Source organism: Platalea leucorodia (genome assembly GCF_965183815.1).
Source record: "Platalea leucorodia genome assembly, chromosome: 4".
Classification (NCBI taxonomy): domain Eukaryota; kingdom Metazoa; phylum Chordata; class Aves; order Pelecaniformes; family Threskiornithidae; genus Platalea; species Platalea leucorodia.
In genome coordinates, this window is record NC_138826.1 from 102,735,056 (window position 1) to 102,757,842 (window position 22,787).

At 37.4% G+C, this 22,787-nt stretch overlaps 1 protein-coding gene across 6 annotated transcripts in view; it reads right to left on the minus strand.

Moving 5' to 3' along the window:
* Positions 1-22,787, minus strand: part of CADPS2 (calcium dependent secretion activator 2) — a gene marked incomplete at both ends in the record, with an annotated part of 322,949 nt that overhangs the window by 14,526 nt on the left and 285,636 nt on the right. For all 6 annotated transcript variants that reach the window (XM_082308684.1, XM_082308683.1, XM_082308681.1 and 3 more), the window contains 4 exons: positions 8,484-8,591; positions 18,172-18,204; positions 18,322-18,405; positions 21,950-22,024. In XM_082308684.1, the coding sequence (XP_082164810.1) occupies positions 8,484-8,591; positions 18,172-18,204; positions 18,322-18,405; positions 21,950-22,024 (300 nt within the window). The remainder of the gene's footprint in view (positions 1-8,483; positions 8,592-18,171; positions 18,205-18,321; positions 18,406-21,949; positions 22,025-22,787) is intronic.

A 22,787-nucleotide genomic window follows, 5' to 3' on the forward strand; every position in this document is an offset into this window, starting at 1 on the left:
TAAATGGTACAATCCTTATTGATTTCTCTTGACTGCGTAGAATGTGAAAGCTGCAGCCACAGTTAACACTTACTGACAGACTCATCTAAAGTTTCAGTGCTATTTTATATTTTTATAGTTGTCCACGCTCAATTGATTCCATTAAGTTGCTAGACACATTTCAAGCCATCTAGATAAGAAAAAAAAATGCAGTGCCTGGAATGAGATGCTGCTACTTTGTGCCTAGCAGGATAAAAAGGTTAAAGGACTAAATTGTGCCTGGATGTTGGAAGGAGCTCTCTTTTATTTGATAGAATTTGTTATTGTTTTTAGTGATGGATAGATGCATTTAACTAAATGAACGAGCAGTATAGACCAGAAATGTCTATGGGGAAACTGTACTGGGAGCTCCTGATGTTCTGGCCCCTCCCCAAACAAACAAGCAAAAAAACCTTGTAGTTTCACACCCAACTGATAAAATGTCCTCAGAAAAAAAATCAGATTGGCTTTAAAATCTCGAGTTTGGCATTTTTTTCCATTTGTTTTCCTCTTTTGACTCATGATGCACATTTTAAATTGCCTTTTTATAGCAATTTATATATTGTTATTGTTTCAAAAAAAGTGAGCTTCTCACAGAAGTCTGGGAAAGTAGGGGGTAGGACAGCATAAGAAATTCTGAATATCAGGACATGGTATTAAGTGCCCCAAAAAATAATTCTCTACTTCTCTTTTATACCCAAAGAGCTCTTTTAGCAAGATATCAGAATATCTATTTCATAGTTTCCTACTCCCCCTCTGGGAAGATTTAAATAATATGATTAAATTAGTCTGAAAAAGGTGACAGACATCCATTCCGTGAATACTAAATGCAGACTGGACTATGAGATACATAATGTCTTGAGAAAACCCTTTTTATATTTTTTTGGACTGTTTGATTCCCAACAAGATGGAAATTCAGAAATTAAAAATGACATGAAAAATGAAGAAGTGGGGAAATGTATCATCATATCAAAAACATACCAAAACCAGCCACTGGGTTATGGTTTCCTCTAGAGAAAACACTCTCAGCTACAGTGTAAAACAGCTTACAAAGTGCTGAATATTCTGATCCCGAAGCAGCGAACTCTGAAGCACATGCTTTGCTTTAACTGTGTTGTGGTCCTATTGATTTCAACAGTACTGAGCTTTGCTGGATTGAGAGCAGCATAATCAGCACCCTCCAAGAGCGGGCACTCCTTTTCTCAGCATATTCCAGGGGGGGGAAAAAAAAAAAAAAAAAAAAAAAGAAAACATATATACTGTATGAAATCAGATGGAAGTTAAATTTTTCAGCTTTCGAATGGTCTGTTGTTCTTTTATAGAGATTTCGATCTCAAAAAATGAGGTGAATCTGCTTGAAAACATCAGGAATAATTTAGTGAACTTTGAAAAGACTTTGAACAGTAAATTTGCAAGATGTTGCTTCCATCTTGCAGAAGAGTTTCATATATTTGAGCATGTTAATATTATTCACTTTTTTAGTCCACATTTGGTGACACTGCCTACAGCTTTCTGTAAAATTCTTTCTTTTACCAAAAAAGACAAACCAAACTGTTTTAAAATGACAGGAATGTCTTTAGATCCAGAGAAAACTGCAGAGTGGTTCTCATATCAAGAGCCTTCTATTTTCCCTATAAAATATTAGACATAATTAAAGGTGAGTTAAGACTTTGGTGAAAATCTAAAGAGCATCGGCAAATCTGAGCACTGCTCAGCTTTTCAATTGCTTTTCTACTTCTCAGTTCTTTTAAATGGTTTTCTATGGCAGGAACATTTTTCTTAATTAGTCACAGCTAATTAGTGTTCTGGCATAGACAAGTAATCAGAAATGTCAGAGCTGCAAGGCTACATCTCCCTAATCCTTTGATAATAATTTAGCCTCCTGGGAGGGCCTCAAGCTGCGGTAAGTAGTGGCTGACAATAAGGCAAAATTAGGTGGGCAGCAGACCATTAGGATAGAAAAATAAAAAGCACTACCAAATCCTGCTGAGCACCATCAGGCAACTAACTACACTGCCAGATGAGGTGCCTGTTTAAGCCTGTGTTGTTAATTAGCTGATTCTACCAGACCTGCCACATATGTCCAGGTGCATCATGCAAAGATGTGTATTTCTGGGTTTGCGCCAAAGGACAATTTTGCACTGTGATCAAATTTCAAGAATCTGAGAAAGAAGTCCACATATTTCTTGAAGATTATTCTGAGTTATCAAAGAAATAAGATCAACAAGCTACAATCCATTTCTGTTGAGTCTCTTTTAAGTAATTAGGCACGGTCCTCTCATGTTTCTCCGAGGTTAATACAAACACAGCTTTTGATTCGAACGTGGCCTTTAACCAGTTCTACCTAGTCTCAACTTGCTGAAGTTGCCTTGGCATATAATCTAGATCAAAAAGTAGCCCTTTTGTCAAATCGCACACTTGCAAATAATTACGTAACAATGAAAGGGAAGAGTACTTATTAAAATGAACGTGACAGGAAGCAATTTGAGAAGGAGGACAAAAATCACAATTGAAGTTTTCTAGAGAGACATTGTTGCCTACTAACTACTACAGTAATGGTGCTTTTGAGGTAGACATGGACAGCACAAGGAGCTGGTGCTACAGAAAACCCACATTTAAAATATGTGTTCCTTTAGCTGTGTAATACCAGCTGAAGACTCACTTGCCAAGGAGAAGCATTTGCACATTTTTAACACATTTTTTTGTAAAAGGTCAGAAAACTTTCAGAAGTGATGCAATCGAATAAAGCAGCTGCTAAAAATGTACTTGCAGATAGGATGGCAATCAGAAATGAATCCCATGAGTACTTCCTATCTCCATTTAGGCATAAATGAAGCACATGACATAGTAATCTTTGGAGAATAATTACTACCTCAAATAACCTCAAGTACACCACTGAACTTAAATCGTCCCTCCCTGCTACTAATGGAAAATAATGGTTGTGATACGGGAACACTACTAGCATTTAATTCACATTCCAGACAAAACACAAGCATTTTTTTTGACAGAAAAAGAATCTCACATTACATCTGAACTTTTGAAATACAAGAGTCAAAAGCAGCTACGTAAACCTGGAGTGCTTAAGCGTTTGTACTGCTCACGAAGACATTCAGTCTTTCCGTGCTGCTGAGGAAGCTGGATGAGTTCCCTGCCATTCGCATCCCTGACGCTGCTTGTTGAATTGCTACCCTGCTCGAGGCCACAACCCCGAGGACATCCACCTACCTGAGCAGTCCCTGTGAAGTCAACGGGACCACTCAGGCACACCACACCAGTTTAACACCCGTAAGAGGTGGACGATCAGGGCCAAAGTCAACACCTGCTAACAGGTGCCACCTTGTACAAGATAACGAAGGGAGCTGTTTGCCAATGCTGACTTTTCCAGGATGCGCACTCTGACTGCTCTACGTGTTTATGGTACACTTGTGCACAGGTTCCCCAGAAATTAGAGCCTAAAAAATTGGAAAACTTTTAAGTTTTATCAATGGTAAAACACTGATGCGTTAGAACTGTTCTCTTAAACCGTTCTTTATTTCTCAAAGCAGTAATCAATTATGGCGTAAAAATTTCATTGCATATATAGTCTTAATAAAAACTGGAATCGTCCATCTGTATACACTATAAGTTTTTCACAACAGATCCAACACAAATATAACCTATAAGATAATGCTCTTAATGGCAAATAAACCAAGAAGGGTTTTGAAGGGAAAACGTTTGAAACACCATTTTTCTGTGTTCAGGCAAGAACACCCGTATTTCACGTGCAATTAACAGGTACAAGAAAGTGAGAATCTACCCAAGTGGCACTTAGGAACTTTACATTACTACAGAAAGTAAGTATTGCACTGATGTTTCATGCAGTGTTTTATGCAAAATGACGTATTTTTTTAAATCTGGGGTTTGTTAGCAATATCCAATTTTGTTTTAAAGGAAAAAGTTTTTAATTTAGAAGTCTAATTTCATTTAAAATGCTCAGGAGTAGGAAGACTTATTAGTCCCATCTTAAAAATTTAGATAGAAACGTGATTCTAAGTCTAGTCAGTGATGATAACGTGGCATGTTTATGGATACAGCACTGCTTTTATTGAGGTTAATGGTAAAACTCTCATTGATTTTGATAGTGTAGAACCAGACCTCATGGGAATTTCATAGTTGGCTATTTTTTACATCTGTTAATTTTGTGATCAGATACACAGCACTGTTCTTTGACAGGCTGCACAAATGTTCTTACATCATCCATCAAGCAGATTATCTTTAAAAATAAGAGTGGCCTTAATCATAATTAGTAATATTTTAGATTTATTCTAGGTTTCTGTAACTCTATTTAAATACTTCATTTTCTCATTCATCAACTGCTACTTTTACAGCCTTTTTTTGAAAATAAACATTTTTCAAACACTGGTTAAAAAAAAAAAAAGAAATTAAAGTGCAACTTTGTTTCCAAAACATTTTACTAAACACTATTTTAAAAAACAAGTTATTGGTTTCAGTGATTAAACTTTAAAAAAAAAGTTTCAGTGGGTGATGCTTTTAATCATAATTAAAAATTGTAATCATTAAACAAACACTGTAGTGCCTGTCTTCATGATTTAGTTATTATACATTGAATCTATCTGAGTCACTGCAGCAGTAATGGTAGACAAGTTTGCTTTATTTGAGTTTATGAGAGACACTTGTCCCAATGTAACTTCATTGTCTTAGTTTACTTCAGTGGAGTATGGGATTGGAAGGAATCACATGGACCATTCACTGAATTAAGCCTATGGAAATCACGGACATTGAGCAGACACTTAGCCCAGACCTACTGCAGACCATCCACATGTACAACATATTACAAAACCTTTCTAGTGCTCTTTAAGATCTGCAGTGTTAAAAACATACAAACATGCAAACAAGCAAAACCCCACACCTATAAGCTTCTGCAGCATGAGAGTGGGAATAAACGTCCTGAGTTCCTGCGACAGGAAGGAATTTGATAGGTAAAATTCCCAGCTGATCTTAGGAAGAAGACCATGGCCCACATCACAAAGGAAGACAAAAAGTCCTAAGTGTCTCTGACAAACTGACCAAGCAAAAAACTCTGTGGCTCCGAATCTGGTCGTTAAGATTGAGAACAAGAAGATGGCACACTGACCTTGTAGAGACCAGTGCTACCAGGGGCACCAAGCCATACTGTTCTGCGTGCTGTCTATACCCCTTCCAGAGGAGGTGAAGAATGAAATGCACCCAGAAGCCAAGTTATTCAGAGAAAAGGAAGGGAAAAAACCCCCCACCTTGGTTCTGCTGCATGATCAGCAGAGGTACTGAAGCACAGCATGATTTAAATGGTTTAAAAATGGTGCAGAAAAAACTAGCAGCCCAGTCTTCTTTCAAGGAAGTCCCTTGGAGATTTGAGCCTCTCTCATATGCAAGGATTCAAATCTCAAGCTTAAATTCCACTCTCCTGATTTTTCGCATTTTGTACAGCATGGTGGTGCTTTTCCAGGCTTATCAAGCACCACCATAAAACAACTCACATTTTTTATCTTCTCCCTAGTTTGAGACTTCTCAGATAGACAGAAGATTTTCCAACTTCTAGCCTTAGTGTATTTGTGACCCACTGGCAGACATTTCTACTTGTATCAATACTATTCTTCAATTTAAATGATCCTCTTTGATGTGTACATCTTATGATAGACATCGCGTTCTCTCGATCACTTTAATAGCTGTCAGTATATAGCAGCCCTGAATCAAGTCAATGAAATCCGTGCATAAACAGTTTGTAAATACACATTTTTTGGATTAAAATAGTGCCTGAGGCCTGATCTTGTCTACGTCTCTAGACATCAGGTCTATCTCGATCGCTTCCAGCACACAAAACAGTCTGGTTTTTTTTGGTTATTCTGGATGAGGTGTTTTCCTGGCTGAAACACAGACATGCACTTCTCCTATTTTGCTTGGCTGATGATTCCTTATCTGATAGAAATACAATGTATTTTAAGGGGAAATCAACAGTGATCTACAACTGTAGCCAGTCAAATGGCTTGAAGTATATTTACATAAAAATTTGAACATATTTTATTCTTTCTATTGAAATATAACTTGATAGAATTGAATTTATAAACAGTACCCAGGTTTTGTTATATCACTAATTTAAAAAACCCTTCCAAAAATCATGAGCAAAATCTTGCTCAGTCATACTGTTCTAAATCTGCATTAATCTCAGGAAAGGTGAGTTAACACAGTGAGATGCATCTGTTTTAAATTTCTGCAAGCTATGAGCTTACGTATTTGTTAGTGCATTTATCTGATTCTGTCCAATTGGTTATATCTCCTAGCGTGGTGTTATGTAGAAATGTGATACCACCATATATAAAGAAAAATAAAGATACAAATAAATATTTGATACACAGAATACTTATCATGTACCTCTTTTTTCTTTCCTTACAGCTACAAGCATTGGCCATGACACCATACAATGCATACTACTGAGTAAAAGGGGACGGCAATGGTTTTGCATCTCAAAGGCAAGTGCTATGTCATGGCTTGCATCCATATAGGAGATGTTTCCTTGTGCTGAAAAGCTTGATTGCTGAAATCAAACTTGGAAGAGGTCCTTGACCCATGCTTACCCACAACTGCACTGAGGCTCTGTCCTTGGGTTGGTGCTAGCTGGACTAACCCAAAATCACGCCAGGAACCACGCTGATGACTTAACGGTAGGATGATCACCTGCTAGTTCTCAGGCCTGTGCCCAGGTCCTGGCCAGTTTACTGCTACGGACATAGCCTAAAGCTCGGTCCAATCCCACTACATCAACAAAGTCAATGTGGCCTCTCCAGTGAGAGTTAGACTTGGCCTTAGGCACATAATTTTATTAACATTCAGAAAATTACAACATAAGCAAAAATAACCCCAAAGAAAAACAAAAAAATAGAATCTTGAAAATGAAACATATGCTTGCAGATTCAGTGCAAAAGCAAACTGAAGCAGAAGTTGCTAATATGGTTTTAGTACTTTGTGAAGGTGCCAGCTGGATGGATGATAATTTTTCTACCCCTGCAGGGCATCAAAGCTTTTATAAAATCATTCTTTTCACACATATTAGCACTTAGCTTATTAAAACAGATGATACTTTTTTCTGTAAAGCTGCCTGGGAGTGTCTGGAAATATAAAATCTGAGAGATAAGTCTCATTTTGACCACCCAGTCTAACAAACAACAAACACTGACATGACATACCATGGCTGAGAGTCTATGTTATGGGACCTTCTGTGACTGCCACAACTGTAGTGTCACAGTAAAGGCTGTGAATTGCTGTTATGAAAACATTTGCTGTAACTTGCATAATTAAATGAAACTGCCAGCAAAGCTTTCTAAAATACTTAGGAGATGACACACAAATAAATACATTTCAAAGTCTGTATTATGTTCCAGAATTTGTTTTGTAATAAATTGCATTGCACAGTGCCAGCGATGACTTCTTTCCCTGTTCAAATTCCTACATAATTATAAGTGACTGAAATCACTGTCATGTCAATTGATCCAAGTTTATAATAAAATAACTTTTATTTTAGACGTATTTTACATGTGTAGTGCTTTGAATTTATACAGAAGGTACAATTTCAGCTGCCTACAGCTTCTCCTTCAGACAACTCAGTAAGGGACATACTAGACATAAATTAGTGGTCAGAACTTGAATGAGCAGAAATATGCCCAAGAGCGTTGCTAGCGGCCTTATAGGAGAGTCCCATATGAGGAAAATTTTGGGAGAGTAGGTGATCATTTCTAACAAAAAGAGGAGGAATCAGGGCAAAGGAATGAGTGGAGGGAGGCTGTGGAAGCCAGTATCAAAGCTGAGGGAAATTACTGTGAAGATACAGGCTGGCTAGCAATGTGTGGGCCTCGAGGATGAGGAAGGGGATTACTCTGAACTTGCAGAAGCGGGATTAGAATTTTGAAAACGTGTTTGACAATTCAATAAATATTCAGTCAACTTTAAGAAATTATAAGTCTTAAACAAAAAATCCATAAAACAAAATTCTGAAAGTCATTCCATGGCAGTACCAGTCAAACCCGTAGATGTACCTGGCATAACTGGCCTCCTTCTGTATAGGATATGTACGAATTCTTTATTTAGGGAAATTAGGTCTGCAATGGAGTCCACAAACCACACCAATTCTCTCCATTAACACATTCAAAATCAAAAGATGGAATACAATTGGACTACTCACAGTGGAAAAATGACTATTTCAAATAACAATCTTCTACCAATTTTATTTATGCCTTCTAGCACTTAAAAGTGTCATGCAGAAAATGTTTAAAGAAAGGCCACCCTTGACAGGTGAAGATGGTAAATAAAAAGCAAAAGAAAAAATGATCAGCAGGAAAGAACATTTGAACGGCTTGTTGAATACCATCAAAATGCAGCTTATCCCTTCTGAGGTAGCAGTGATACCAGCAAGCTTTGCAAGGGCAGTTACTTACATCAAATAACTTCTCTATGTACATTTCCTCGTTGACCTTTTCTCTAAGTATATCCTGGTTTTGTCGAACAAACATAATGTAGGTATCTGCTAGATCCATCCCTGGTTTCTGTGGAGACATAAAGTAAGGGAAGAAAGTAGTGGGAAGAGAGTGGGAAAGAAAGAGACCACTCAACAACTGAGACTTATAATAAGTTAAATGTAATGAAAACTGAGATTATGTTACAATGTTCATACATGTATAAACTGTATTTACCAAATCTCCTGTGAAATCTGGGTTAGTTATCAAGCTCAGGAGGGTTCGCTATTAATAAAGTTCTCAGAGTTCTAATTTACATGTGCTTTGAGTCACAAATCTACATTGCCATAAGCAATGGAATGAAGTTTTGGCTCTGGTAATGGCAATGGCCAACTTGGACGTTCTCCCCTTTTTTGTTAGTGAGGCTCTCATAGCTACTCCACCCTCAAGGTCCACATCCTGCTATCACATTCAGAAAATGGTTAAAAAAAGCATTCAGTTCCTTTTGCATTGCCTCAGATTTGCTTCCAATGTACAGCTGAATTTTGTGTTTGAGGTTAGCTTCTACTAATTCCGATTCAAACTTAAGTTCAAGCATTCCCCCAAGAGCAACAGCATAAAAAGGTTGGTATGAGAGTAGACCCGTACCCTTATTTTTCTGGAACTGTTGCACTGGCACAATCAGCTCAGAGGATGACTAGTGAAGGAGCAAGGGCTGAAATGTTTCCCTTCTTGTACCGATCTATGTTCTGTATGAATAGCAGAGTAGGCATAATTTTCATACCATGCTCCCAAAGGTGGGACAGGCTAGGATATGTTGTGTGTATGTGATACTATGTCAGACCAGCCAGAGTGGTTGCTGAAACCGCTCTCTCCTGCCCAGCTGGGACTTCTGGATCTCTGTAGCCACACGGTGTTGTTCCACACTAAAGCCCCTGACAGCCTGCAGCATCCCCTTTCCTGGCAGCGTATGCAGAGCTGGTCAGGAGTTCACCTTTCTCTAACAGGAACCATGAATGAACATAAGCACTTTGGAAAGTCTCCTGTAAATGCCCTCTGTGTGAGCAAGTTTGTAAAAGCATCACTTGCTCCCAAATAACATTTTTTAAAGTTCATGGCATGCAAAAGCAGGCCATGATTTTATAATACTTTACAGTAAGCCTTAGCACAAAGCTATTTATAAAGGGTTCCGATTTGGCTAAGACTGACTCTGTACAGAATAATTAACAGCTCTAGGGAAGGAGGACGAAAGCAGCTACGCAGTCCCTGAATTCCCAGGCATAAGTTATCTCTAATTCTCAGAAGCTGTTATCGTCTGAAAACAGCACACGTACAAAGCTGTACGTGCAAAATATTTAGCATATTTTAAAGGTCTGTATGCATAAACATTCTCATATAGTTAAAATATTTACATACAGTTTTATATTAAGGCTTCCTTTCTAGTCTGCAAGTGGATAACTTTTAATTTTTCTCATTCCTTATTATCTCGTATGTGATATATTATCATGTATATAAACAGGTCTGAGCACAAGAGGGAAGGAAAGGTGTAACATGCCCAAACTAATACCTGTCCAGAAACTGCCGCTGCAATAATAGGATGAGAGTATTCTCCCCTCAAAACTGCAGTGAATGAAACCTTCTGGATCATGACCTTCACCTCCTTTTTTCTGAATCTACCATGGACACATATAGGAATATGATCCAAAATAAGATGATTTTCTTTTTCATTTATACATGTGCATCAATGGTGGTTTCATTTCTTGAAAGCAGCAGTTACGTGTGGAATGATGGCCTGGTTTAACACCCCTAGCATCTCCAAAACTCACACTGAAAAACTGAAATGTCTCCTGCACATTTAGATTGGTCATTCCAGACGCAACGAAAGCTCATTTCAAAAACTTATCACATACATACATGCCTATGTGAAACTCTTAAGAGGACAGCAGGACCATTTATATTTACATCTGAGTTACACACCTTGATCCTAAACATAGAAATAAAAATTTGAGATTACAATACACAAAAGAGTTTTCTGTTGGAAAACCTGGTTTACGGAAATCAATAGATTTCGTTCATAAAAATGTGCCTTCTTCATTAAAATGTGAGAGAAATGTTTTTAAATTAAACTAAATCAGCAAGTGATTTAGGAGATTTAAAACAGAAAGCTCCATATATTCCCTTAGTATACTCATTTGTGATAGTAGAAAAGAATACAACCAGCGTCGAAACCTTACGTACTTTCTAAAACTTCACAGGCGATTTATAGGAATTGGACGAGTTTTAACTTGGAGACATAATGGGAAAATATTTTGAAATCTTGGGGGGTGGGTGAAGGAGATAATATAACAAATGAAAGGCTGATTATAGCTCTTGGAGATACATATTAAATGTAAAAATGAATCTTCCACTGAATGCTAAAACTTAATGGTTCTCCAATTCATGTATTTTTTTCTTTTACAAAGTTCAATAAAAAAATGTTCATCTTGCAGACAGCCAAAGCTAGAAAAATAACATTTCCCATCAGCATCAACTCTCCCCTTATCTTTGAGATGTTTACCTAGTCTTGAAGCTGTGACATATGGGAATTTCACACCTAGTGAATATATTTTCATGTAGCTTGTGGCACAGGAGTGTAATCATTAAAAGAATATACACAAGTAAGAGTAACTGCAACAGCTGGTGACATTTACCAATTAGAATTACAGTTCTTTAAAACACTTCATCCTTCTTTAATGTGTGCAGGATAATTATCTTTGAAATTGCTGTGGAAAAAAAAATTAATTTTCCTTTTAAACAGTGTCTGCCTACAGTAGAAATATGTCTGGCTAAGGAAGTTACCAATACTCCAACAGTATGACTCCCTGTTTTAAAAACTCACCCAAATCACTGCAAGCTAACCATCTCTGCTCATGGTGAGCAAAACACACATTAAACATTGAATGAACTTCATTATCTCTCCATATTGCATGCATTGAATTTATTCATTTTCTCTAAACATGTGAAAGAAGAAAAGAAAGCTACTGTAAGCATCAGAACAGGTTTAGTGCTACATATTTCATGTTTTAACTTTTTTTTTTTTTAATAGGGATTCTGTATTAGATGGGATCCTCTGATTACATGATCTTATCATTCCTCACTACTTCAGATTATTAAATTTCAGAAAAATCCTAGGCTAACATGGAACAGAAAAACCCCAAGTAAGCAACTGGATGTATCTTTAAAGACAAACTAAGAGAAACTGAGACATATTTTAAGTAACTGTCACAGGGGGCATTTCATGACTAACATTGGACAGACTTAAGCAACTCAGTCTCCACTTCTACACCCAAAATAAAAAATTCTGCTCCTCTGAATCTCTGGCAGAATATCTCCTGAAGTTAATGGGAGAGAGTTATTTGCACATCTTTGGGTGAAGAATTTAACCTGGTATGTTTATCTGGATAAGTATAAAAAAAGGCATTCTGTCTGAAAACTTCCCCAGGTAAAAAAGTGTTTTTATATGACAGATAAAAAGTTATTGTAGGTTTGTTTTATTCAGAACAGCAGACAAGATGTTTTGCCTATCTGAAAATGAAAGAGAACCAAACAAAGAGATGAATGGAGAAACTGGAAACACAAAGACATCAAATAAAATACCAGGAAATGAAGAGTTGTAAATAGGGTTACTTTGTCGCTGGTTACACAAGTAACTGAATACACTGGCGAGTGAATGAGTTTAAACAAGGGTGTAGGCTTCAGCACATTCTTTTTTAGGGTTAATCACTAGTTAACCTGGCAAGATGAACATGCTGTTTGGGGGGGAAAAAAAATCCTTGTTAATTATATACTGCAAGTGCTCTTACTTCCTGCTGCTGCACCTAATCCCACAGGTGCAGGTTGTCTCTTTTACTATTCACTGGTAGGTGGGTCCAGATCGCCAGGCACTTTTTCATAGCAACAAATTCAGATAAAGAGGAAACAGCTTAACTTTCCCCTTTAAACAGGAAAACACTATCATGGTGTCTATTTAACAAGGAGGCAAATTTTAAAATGCATTATTCCAGTTTCCAAGATGATGTAGAAGCTGTATTACGACTGGCACACATTGCTCCCACGGGCAAAATTTGCCTGAGGCACCCAGTCAAAAGTAACGCTGCATTGCCTTGATTTCCAGGCATTCAAATACTTTGCTGCTGAAAGGCTTGCAACAAGCTTAATACTGCCACTAATATTAGGCTTTCTCTACGGGAGACATACACCTAATATCAAAGGAGAAATACAAACTTTTGCAATGCAACAGTTTGTCACAAATCTCAATAAAACCCACGTACATTTGTAAATACTTGAATTATGTTTATTCTCACTTCAGCATTTGTCACAGAACATTTCTTAGCATCAGGGAGTATTAAACAAACTTGTATTCTTGATATTACCAAGAAAAAAAATCTAGTTTTACCTAGTTGCTATCCTGTCAAAGCATTCATTTTTCAAAGGAGAGAACAGATGTTAGAGACTAACTATATAATAACAAACTTCATCCCATTTTGTGTTTGCTTGCCTCTCCACCCCCTTCCCCTCCCCTGCATCCTGGAGGGAGACATTTTAACTGCAGCGTGGATATAACAATGAAATGAAAAGGAGTGATGAGCTGGAGGGGGCTATTGTGAGAAACACAGGAGCTCCTTATTCAGTGTCCACCACCAAATGAAAAAGCACGTTGGAAAGTTTCACTGCCTGAAATTTCTCCGCTAAATACTGCAAGGCTCATCACTCGGGCTTTGGAATGACAGAATTAAAATATCATTAAAATATTTTTGGAATAGAAACTACTTGTACTCATGACAAGATCCTTGATCTCTTCATTTCTTACAAATCAAAATACGTAAGTCAGGAGGAAGATGCATTATTTGTATCATCAGTCTATTATAAAGGTAACATTTTATTCTCACATGGTTATGAAAAATAATATTTTTCTTAAATGAAAAAACACAACACACTTTCCCTGCCTCTAATACATCTTCTTGTAGATGAAAAAGCAACCTTGGCAAAGGCTAAATGTATGTATTTTGAGAACTGTCATGCAGAACTTAAGCTGTGATTCTGCAAGCATGTACGCAAACACTTTTTCATATATGTGTAATTTTATTGCATTCACGGGGCAACACAGGGACAAAAGTGACCCAGGATCTCGACTCTGTAGTGCAAAAGGTCTTCAAAATGCTACAGTTAATATGACAAAATCAGGTATTAAAATATCCTTTTTTCCCCAAAATAACTATGTTATTTTAACTTTCCTACTGATTAGCAGGCATCCTTCTGATCTCCATTTAAGAGGTATCTCAAAAACACTGCCGACTTAAAACAGATGATGCAGGGCTTTCCCTCCGATTCTGCAGTAGTTTGTTTTTATGGATCTGAAAACAGAAGGGCCAGTTCCCAGGTTGGGGTATACAGAGGAGGAGGAGGAAGAGGAAGGCAGGAGAAGCCCTGAGCATGAGGATAATGACTGTTCTGTGCTCTTTATTTTTAAACAGAGGTCTCCAAGTAAATCCTGCTTAAAAATGAATGGCACAGTATGGCCACACCTGAATAAACACTGATTTCCCAGAAAAAGTCATTTGTTTCTTAAAACCAGCTAAATGAGGCCACGCAATACAAGTGTGATATTTGGAAATGGAGGTATCTGGAAGGTCCCCGTGTGTATCTGCCTGGTAGGAGGCAGAGTTCCTACTTTGGCCTCTACAGGACCCCATAAGTCAAATGCTGGCACATGTGTGAGGCCCCTTTTCATACCTTTGATCCCCGCATAAAGGCAAGAGCGGAGCGAGAGGCCTGGCATTGTGCGAGCTGTGCACTGCTGTCAGCCCTGGGTCCTTCAAATGGCCTCTCTGCACTTGGTATGACAGGTGGCCTACATGAAGTGAGGGAGGATTAGGTTCCTTCTGTGCCCTCTACATGACTGGCATAGATTACTGGCTCCTACAAAGGGATTTAAACATACCTTTCCGAACAAAAAGCAGTATATAAATATGCATGTAACTGGATGCTCAATTTGTATGAGTAATTGCTCTGGTTATATTTGTAAATGAGGCAAACGTGTGTAGAAATGACCAGCTAGAGACACAATTATTTGTGTGCAAAACTGACTTACATGATGAGAAACTGAACACAATGAAGCTATCTACATGATTGAGGAATAATAATCATTTGAGAATAACAATATACTTTTTTCCCCCTTAATTCGACTGCATTCTTTCCCTATTCTCATTAATTAACTGGCTTTGTGAACAGAACATTAAAAAAAAAGAAAACAATTAGACAGGTTGTACTCCTACATCTCCTAAGGATTGCTTGGGCTTTAAGAGAAACTAACAAAGAGCTATAGCAGATTTGGGTGAGTCGTTTTTTAAAAAAACTGTAACCTAAATCAGCTCCTGCATTCCCAAGCATGAAAATATAGCATTAACAAGAGAACAAATTACATCCTTGATGTACTACTTATATTTGTAATGTTTGTGTTCTTTTCCTCCAAACATTTGGTTTTTTTCACATGCACAGCAGCCACAATTTCTTTCACTTCAGAGCACAGCGTACTGTGAGAATTACCAACAAAAAGAGCATAATAGCAACTACATTTTTTCATTATTATTTTTAGGAAATCATAAGCCTCCTTTGTTGTTACTCTTCTCAGTCTGGGTTATTTTGCACTGTTCCTAGTATTTCTGTTGGTGTTTCAATTACCAAAACATATGCAGTGTCCGTACAGCCCTATACGCAATGGCTAGGGAAAGCAACGAGAGCAACTTGTGACGGTGTACGTCCCGCTTCATAAAGGGCATTCTGAAAAATGGAGGCTTATGTTGAATGTTTTCTTTAACAGGTTAAAAAAAAAAGATGAAACATTTTTTGGATGGAGTTATTCATAATTCTCTGGCAAGATTAACGAATGGAAGGGTAGATAGCAACATTTTTATAAACATATCTGCCAAATGAACTGCAAGTCTGTGTCTACATTTCCCACCCTGGCCCTGAGAAGTTGAGGGATGTCTTCTGGTGAGCGTGCAACTCCGTGCCCAACTATTTAATATCTAAATCCCCTCTCAATATTAACAGAATTAACATTTTCCTCAAAATGACCAAGAATCACCCAAGAATGTCCTCCTTCTTCTGGAATCCTTTATTGTTTCTATTTTTATTTACCTTTTAACTTTTTTATCCCCTTTACCTCTCATCCTCTCTCTAAAACATTCTGCTCAGATTAATTTTCTTCTACCATCTCTTTTGTCTAGTTAGTTTCTTCTTATTTCACTATAAACCAGCATATTTTTCCCTCTTTGCCAAATACTGAGCCTGGTAATCGAAGATCAAACACGCTTGAATTCGCACACACAAAAAAACCCCAAAGGCCTTTTGCCCCCACAACCTCCTTCTCCCCCAGATCCACCAAGCGATCGATAGCTCTGTTTCAGGGACCCCAAGGACAGCGCTAAGGTGACCCAGTGAGATCCCTGAATGGAGGTGGGGCACGGGGCAGAATGCGGTCATCTAATGCAGTGCAATTTTGTACATATTTGCAACTATATCAAAAGAAAGGGCCTACTGTGGTCACTTTTAAGTCCCTTCCATATATGCAGCTATATGGTAAGGAGGGACAAGAAGAGATTTTAAACCATATCAGTTCAAAATACAGCCACACGAGGCATTTAATTAGCTCCAGTGCAAGCTTGCTAGGTTACCCTCACATGACCAAGAGCTCAGCATAAATTCCTCACCCTGTGCCACCCGCCTCTCCACTTCTCACTTCAGTTGTGAGCCCAGGAGATGACTTTGTAATGTGATGACTTACAGCCTCCCTTTGCAGCTGGAATTTGTAACTTCCACAAGCAGTGATTTTAGACCCTATTCAGACTGGATGCTCGCTGTCAGTTGTGACAGTAACAGCTCTTCTTGGCCTCAACTGCATCTTCACAAAAAGGGGAAGAATGTGAAAAAGTAAAACCAAACCCCAGCCTATCAAACTTCTTCAACCCAGGAAAAATGTCCTCCAGAATTTGGAAAATGTTTGCTCAGTCAGAACCACAGCCTCCCTGAAGTCCAGTTTACACCTGTGGTTTACAACTGTAGTACTATAGTCCAGTTCACATCTTGGGCTGTGGGAAAGGTATGTGGCACAGCTGAAAAGCAAAGGGGCTGTAAAAACGCAAGGATCCTGATAGCCTGTCTATAACCTAGTTGTCTCTTCAGGCCAAGGAACACCACTCAGTGAATGTGACAAGAGCAACGGGGCTCCAGCAACTACCTCCCTGCTCTGCCTTCCCCTTTCTCTGGAGCAGTGCATCCCTGTGTGACCTGACTCACAATATTCCCCTGAGCTGGTGGCCAAGGTATTTTTCGGTCTCATCTTTATCGTTAACTTCAACGTCAACACATCCAGACCAATGGTAAAAGACTTTGACATCTCCTTCTCATACATATTCTATGTAATTTGGAGAGTTTTTCATGTTACCTGAAAGAAGTCAATGAATTTCTAGTTTGTTCAGTAATTTTTTCTTTAGGCTTTTTAGTCTTAAGTACCTCACCAAGGACCTTTTGGGGCAGCTCCACAGCACAATGTATTAACAAGAGGTATTCTACATTAACTGGATTTGATATGAGATCATTCCTTTGAATGCAAGATTGGGCCTACTTTTTTTTTCTTTTTATAAAACACAAGAGCATTTATACAATTCAACAAAAAGTCCACGCATAACCAAATAAGAAAAAAATTCTGAAAACATCATCCAAATAGAAATGTTACAATTTGTTATCTTATTAATAAAGCAAATATAAAAGTAGCAAAATAACAATTCCATAAATAGATATTTTCCCTTTTATTTTGTATGCATGGGTTTAAAAAAAAAATTTAAGCTTGCAAGTATTGTATTTTTAAGTATAGAACTGCTGAAAAGATTTCTGGCACCATACAGTCTAGCATGTCTGGCGTTCTCCTATATTTGTAATTTTATTTCTTGTAAGATCAGTAGCATAATTAAAAAGGGATGAGAACACAGACTTGTGAGAGAACAAAGGATATTTATTGACAGTGACAATGACAATATTTGATAACTTCTTCCATGCTTTTTTAAAGAAAAGATATTCTACTATGATATTCTAATAAAATAGTCTAATAGCTGAATTTTGCTTTTATGTATAAAAGAGTTCCAACAGCTGCCCTTTTTAGTTTTTAGTTATACCACACAAACATTGCATAAGCAATGGTAAATCAAATAGAGATTTAGCAAGCAAGGGATTAAATAAGGAAGATTGGGCCCTGAAGTAAGAAATCAATGAATAATGGATATTCAAATTGATGCTTTTACTTGTTGCTTATCCTGTACATTTGAACAATTTAGCCAAATGATGGAAAGACCCCTACAAGAGAGTATCTAAGTTACAATCCTCACTCTTCCACAACTGAAAAAGTGCATTGAGAATAACCTTTCTAAGCTTTGCTTTGAGAGTTACTTGTTGCCTGAGGGAAATGAAATGCCCTCTGAGGGTTGTAGTGGCTGTTTAAATACTCTGTGTAAAGCTATAATGAATCTCTGTAGGAAAGCAAAATGTCAACAATAAAAAACGTGAGCTAACAAAACCCCTATTTTTTGAATTATTATGAACACTAGAAAAAATAAATTAAAAGGTCTGTACTTACGGGAACGTCAACATATTTTGCAGCTGCTTTCACCTTTAGAAAATCAAAAATAAAACAATACACAGTAAGTGCTTATTACTACAGAGTGTGCACAATTTCAGAATTATGCACAGAAAGAAGAACAGAACCACTGTAAATCCAAACACTTACAGTGAACGAAACTAATGATGAGAAGAAAGTGCCTTCATCGTATCTTGACAGTTTAGAAAGCACACCTTCTAATACTGAAACAACCTGGAGGAAAAGCACAGAGAAAAATCCAAATGCATAATATGAAAAGTAAATATTTTGAATGAGAATGTGAGTTTTTCTTCCTCAGATTTTTATTGTTCAGCAGGGCAATGCAAACTGTGTATTTGATCCCTTTCTCCATCTCACGAAGTGCTGAAGTCAAGGACAACATTCTTTTCTCAGCTTCACCTACCGATTGAACCGATGGAAATCATTGAACCATTGCAGAAATTAAAACCCAACCCAAAAATTCTCCTAATGTGGGCCTGGTACCCAACAGCCCTTGGCTGCCTCTAGAACGCGTGGTTAAATATAGGCGTTCATGTACCCAGCATGTATTTTGGGTAGAAAACACACGTTATTTTCCAGGACCACAGTTTCTAGGATCACAGCTGCAAAGATGATGGAGCACAATTGTTAAAGATGGTGATCGCAATATCATGTTCCTCTTATCTTTGCTATTGAATAGAAACCCAGCTCTGACTTCACCCAACAGTGTAACAGCACTAGAGTTTTCTGTCAGCTCATCTTCAGCAATGGCATGTGCTGTTGAACTGCTACTACACGGCCAAGAAAGGGCAAGAAAACGTAGGACCCAAATCTCTGGTACAGTGTGGTTCCTCTCCCCCATACTTTCACCTGCGATTCTCTGAGTAGCATGACTCCTCAGCAAGTGGCATGAAAAGGCGTTTTTGCCAAAAATTTATTTCTGACTAAAAAAAATTTTATTACTTGCATTAATTATAGCCTTAATGTTTAAACTCCTCCAAATTAGCCTTAAAGCAAACAAATCCCCTTCTCATGTCCTCTGTGATGTTATGTTGCTCAAGTCATTCATGGTGTATTTGGACTCGATGATCTTAAGGGTGTTTTCCAACCTTGACGATTCTATATAACGAAGTATCTGTCAGACGTTGTATTCATGCACATTTATTTTACACATATGAATTGCTTTCCGGTTTATATAAAAATTGTTTTAAAAGTCATCCCTTGCTCCCAACACAGTCATTCCCACAACCACGAGTATCATTTTATGAGTGTGAGGACAGAACAAAATTCCATCTGGCATGCTGTTAATGGGCACTGTAACAGTGTCACAACAGTGTCACCTCCAGAGGAACCGAGATCATCACTTTACAATAAGCCCTGCTCTTAACAGTTCAAGGAGCAGGAGCAAGTGCAAACTTACATTTGTCATTTATCAATCTAACCTGTCATATTTACAGTGATTAATTAAGACACCAGTACGTAGGTGCCGATCAAGGAATAAAACCACATCACGAGAAACAGTAGCAGTTGTTTCTGCACCCCACGCACAGTCTAATTACAGTCCCTTTATTACACCAAATACCAGCTTTCTGCTTTGCCGTTGCATGCCTGTGAGAAGCTGCCCTTCATACTTTAACTCATTTTATCTGACGGGCAAGGATTCTTTCTGCAGAAGGGTGTTCAATCTTACTGTGCAAAGATCCGCTATGGAAGGGGCTGATCTCACAAACAACATGGTGCCCACAGTGCCAACAAATGGTTCCAATACAAGTGGGACACAAAAGAACAGAGAGCAAAACATTGCAGTGTCAAGGATGTCCATTTAAACGGAAGGCTTAGTTATGAAGCTGGAAAATTGTTTTCTGAGATCTCAGTGTACAGACATGTGAAGCTCTAACAGCATTTCTGCGTATACCTCACATTCTCTGAACTGGTTACCCTGAGACACACTGTGCTTTGTTTCACTGTTTTGTGCAATTCCTGTGATTTGTTAAATGCTTTGGCTTGGTAAGTCTTGCATACAAAATGCACAGTATAGTCTTCACCAAATAAAGTCTCACTGAAGTGGAAGAACTCTTTTCATTTTCATAGACAACTTGCAGCTAAAAACAATTATTGAAACACTTATTCCACTGGAACACAAAAGAAATAATACAGAGGCAAAGGCTAAAAAATAATGAAAATATATTACATGAAAAAAAAGAACACACAGGATATTATGCACATTGATGTGCATTTTTCCTGACCAAAACCAAGAGTGAAACATCAGCCTTCCTCTGTACCCTCAGAGGCTTTCTGCCTTGAAACAGAAGCAATCGGGATGTCATTGGCATTTCACATCTCAAGTGAGGAGACACTGGTTAAGCTTCTAATGATCAGCCAGTGACACAGAATATTTGCTTCCTGTTCCGAGACTTCAACCTCTGGCAATAGCGTATGTGATACCGAATAATGCAAATCCCTCTGTATTGACGGCAGCTGGCTCTAGAATTTCTTGTACATACATACAGGAGGAATATGAGTATTTTCTTGCTTCTTCTGTAAGATCAGGTATTAAGAAAATTAATGAAAAGGTTTAACTTCTAATAGCATGACTTGCTCTGATGAAATTCCCCTTTCTTTCTCTTCACTAACACTAAACCCATAAACTGACAGGTCAGTTTGGAGTGATGACAGGTGGCATGTAAAACTTGAAACTGTTGAGTTGAACTGTTTATAGTTACGTTTACATCAAAACTTCACTTTAGAGAAAAAAATGTATGTGCTTTTTACACGTTTACCAGTAAGTGGACACATTTTGCTTAAACTTCTACAATGATTCTGCAAAAACCTTCCTCCTCAACTCCTGTGCAAGCATGGTGGGTGTCAATCCAAAAGGAGATTCCTGCTCCCCCCACCCCGTGCCAGCAAGCTGTAACGAGTGAAAATGAAGGCATGATGAAAAGATGACCACAGTCTTACTTTTTTCCCACTAACTCGAAATTGTAAATGTACAGCTTATTTCTTCTGCTTTGAAAATCCGATATTTCTGGGCAGTTTGCAATGCATAGAGAACAAAATGTCTTATAAAATCTTTCTGTTCCGTCATTATTTGCTGTGTCCTTCAAACTATTAGGGACTGAAAGCTTTTCTTTTATATCAAGCACTTAAGACTTTTTCTGGAGTAGTGGTGCTACAGTAACATAAGACATTGTATAAGTTTTCTTCACTTATTCTCCAAGTACCTATATCATGTCAAAACATATTTTCTTTTTAAATATAAAAAAACCTACAAAGTCAATTTCAAGAAATAGCAACTTACAAAATATTTTTAAACTAAATGGTTTGTGGAGCAAAATCTCATTAAAAAGTTATACTGATACTCTGGGTGTTGTCCACCTTGAAATACAAAATTTAAATACTACTTAGTGATAGAAAGAAAGTTTTCATGTGAAAAATTAAACAAAAAATAAAACATGCTATTACTTAAGATAATACTGACATAATCAAGTCCTACCAGCTCTACTAGCTGCTAGCAGTTCTTATCTATAACGGAAACACAGAAGAGAAACTTACCCAATTAGCAAGTTGCACAGAAATTGTTTACCTAATGGGTTATAAAATTTAATTTTGCAAATTCAATATCATTTGGATGACTATTATTTACAAATCATGTTGCTGTCCCCCCAGTCTCATTGTGTACAGAAAAACTGTGTGATATATAAAGACATTTCAGAAGTTCAATAATTAGGGATACATTTTTCAGCTTTATTATAAATGAAAATCTAAATTGTTTTACCTTTGAAACAAGAAGTGAAATAATTTCTTTAACGGTTTCTTCAATCAAGTCATCTATTTTTGAATGGTATTGTTGCTGTATTTCAAAAGATAAAGAAGCATTAGCATGTATATGAACACACACTTTTGTCATAAGTCATAAATGGTACAAATCTGATAGCCCTGCCAGATCAGATTTACTTAAAATTATCATTTTGAACATCAGAAGAACAAACCCTTGAAAACGATCCACCCAATCAACACTTTCTTACATTCTGTGTTGAAAATTTTCCCATGTACACTGTTGAGTTAAGCAGCTAATGGGGTTATTATTTAGATGAATTGAGTTCTTATTCTTATTCAGGCGAAGGAATGTGAAGGATACTTTTTGTCTTCTCCTATATAATTAAGGTGGCCATGTATTTTTTTTCTAAAGGGTTGGTTTAGCTGGAGAAGCAAAAAGACTAGAATAAGATTTAATTAATACAGCATTTCATGTCTGACAACTCTCATTCATAAGTTATTTTAAATGTCCTCTAGAAATAAAATGAGCTCCAATTGTTCATCCTAAAAGAGCCTTTCTGTTAGCACAGTGAGCTGCAGTTTATACAAATCTTACAATATGCTCAAGCAAGGGCAAAATTAAAATTTCATCAACAAAGCAGAATAGATGGTAACAAATTAATAGGCCATAAAAGGCATAATAAAACAGACTTCATTCTCCATAGCCTTTTTCTTTTGCTTTTTCATAAAGAAGGTGCCTTTAAGTAAATGCTTTTAAAATAAATCTGAAAGACTTTTTAGATAATACTACAGAGTTCCCTCCTGAAATTAACAGGAACTAGGGATCCCGTTCTGTC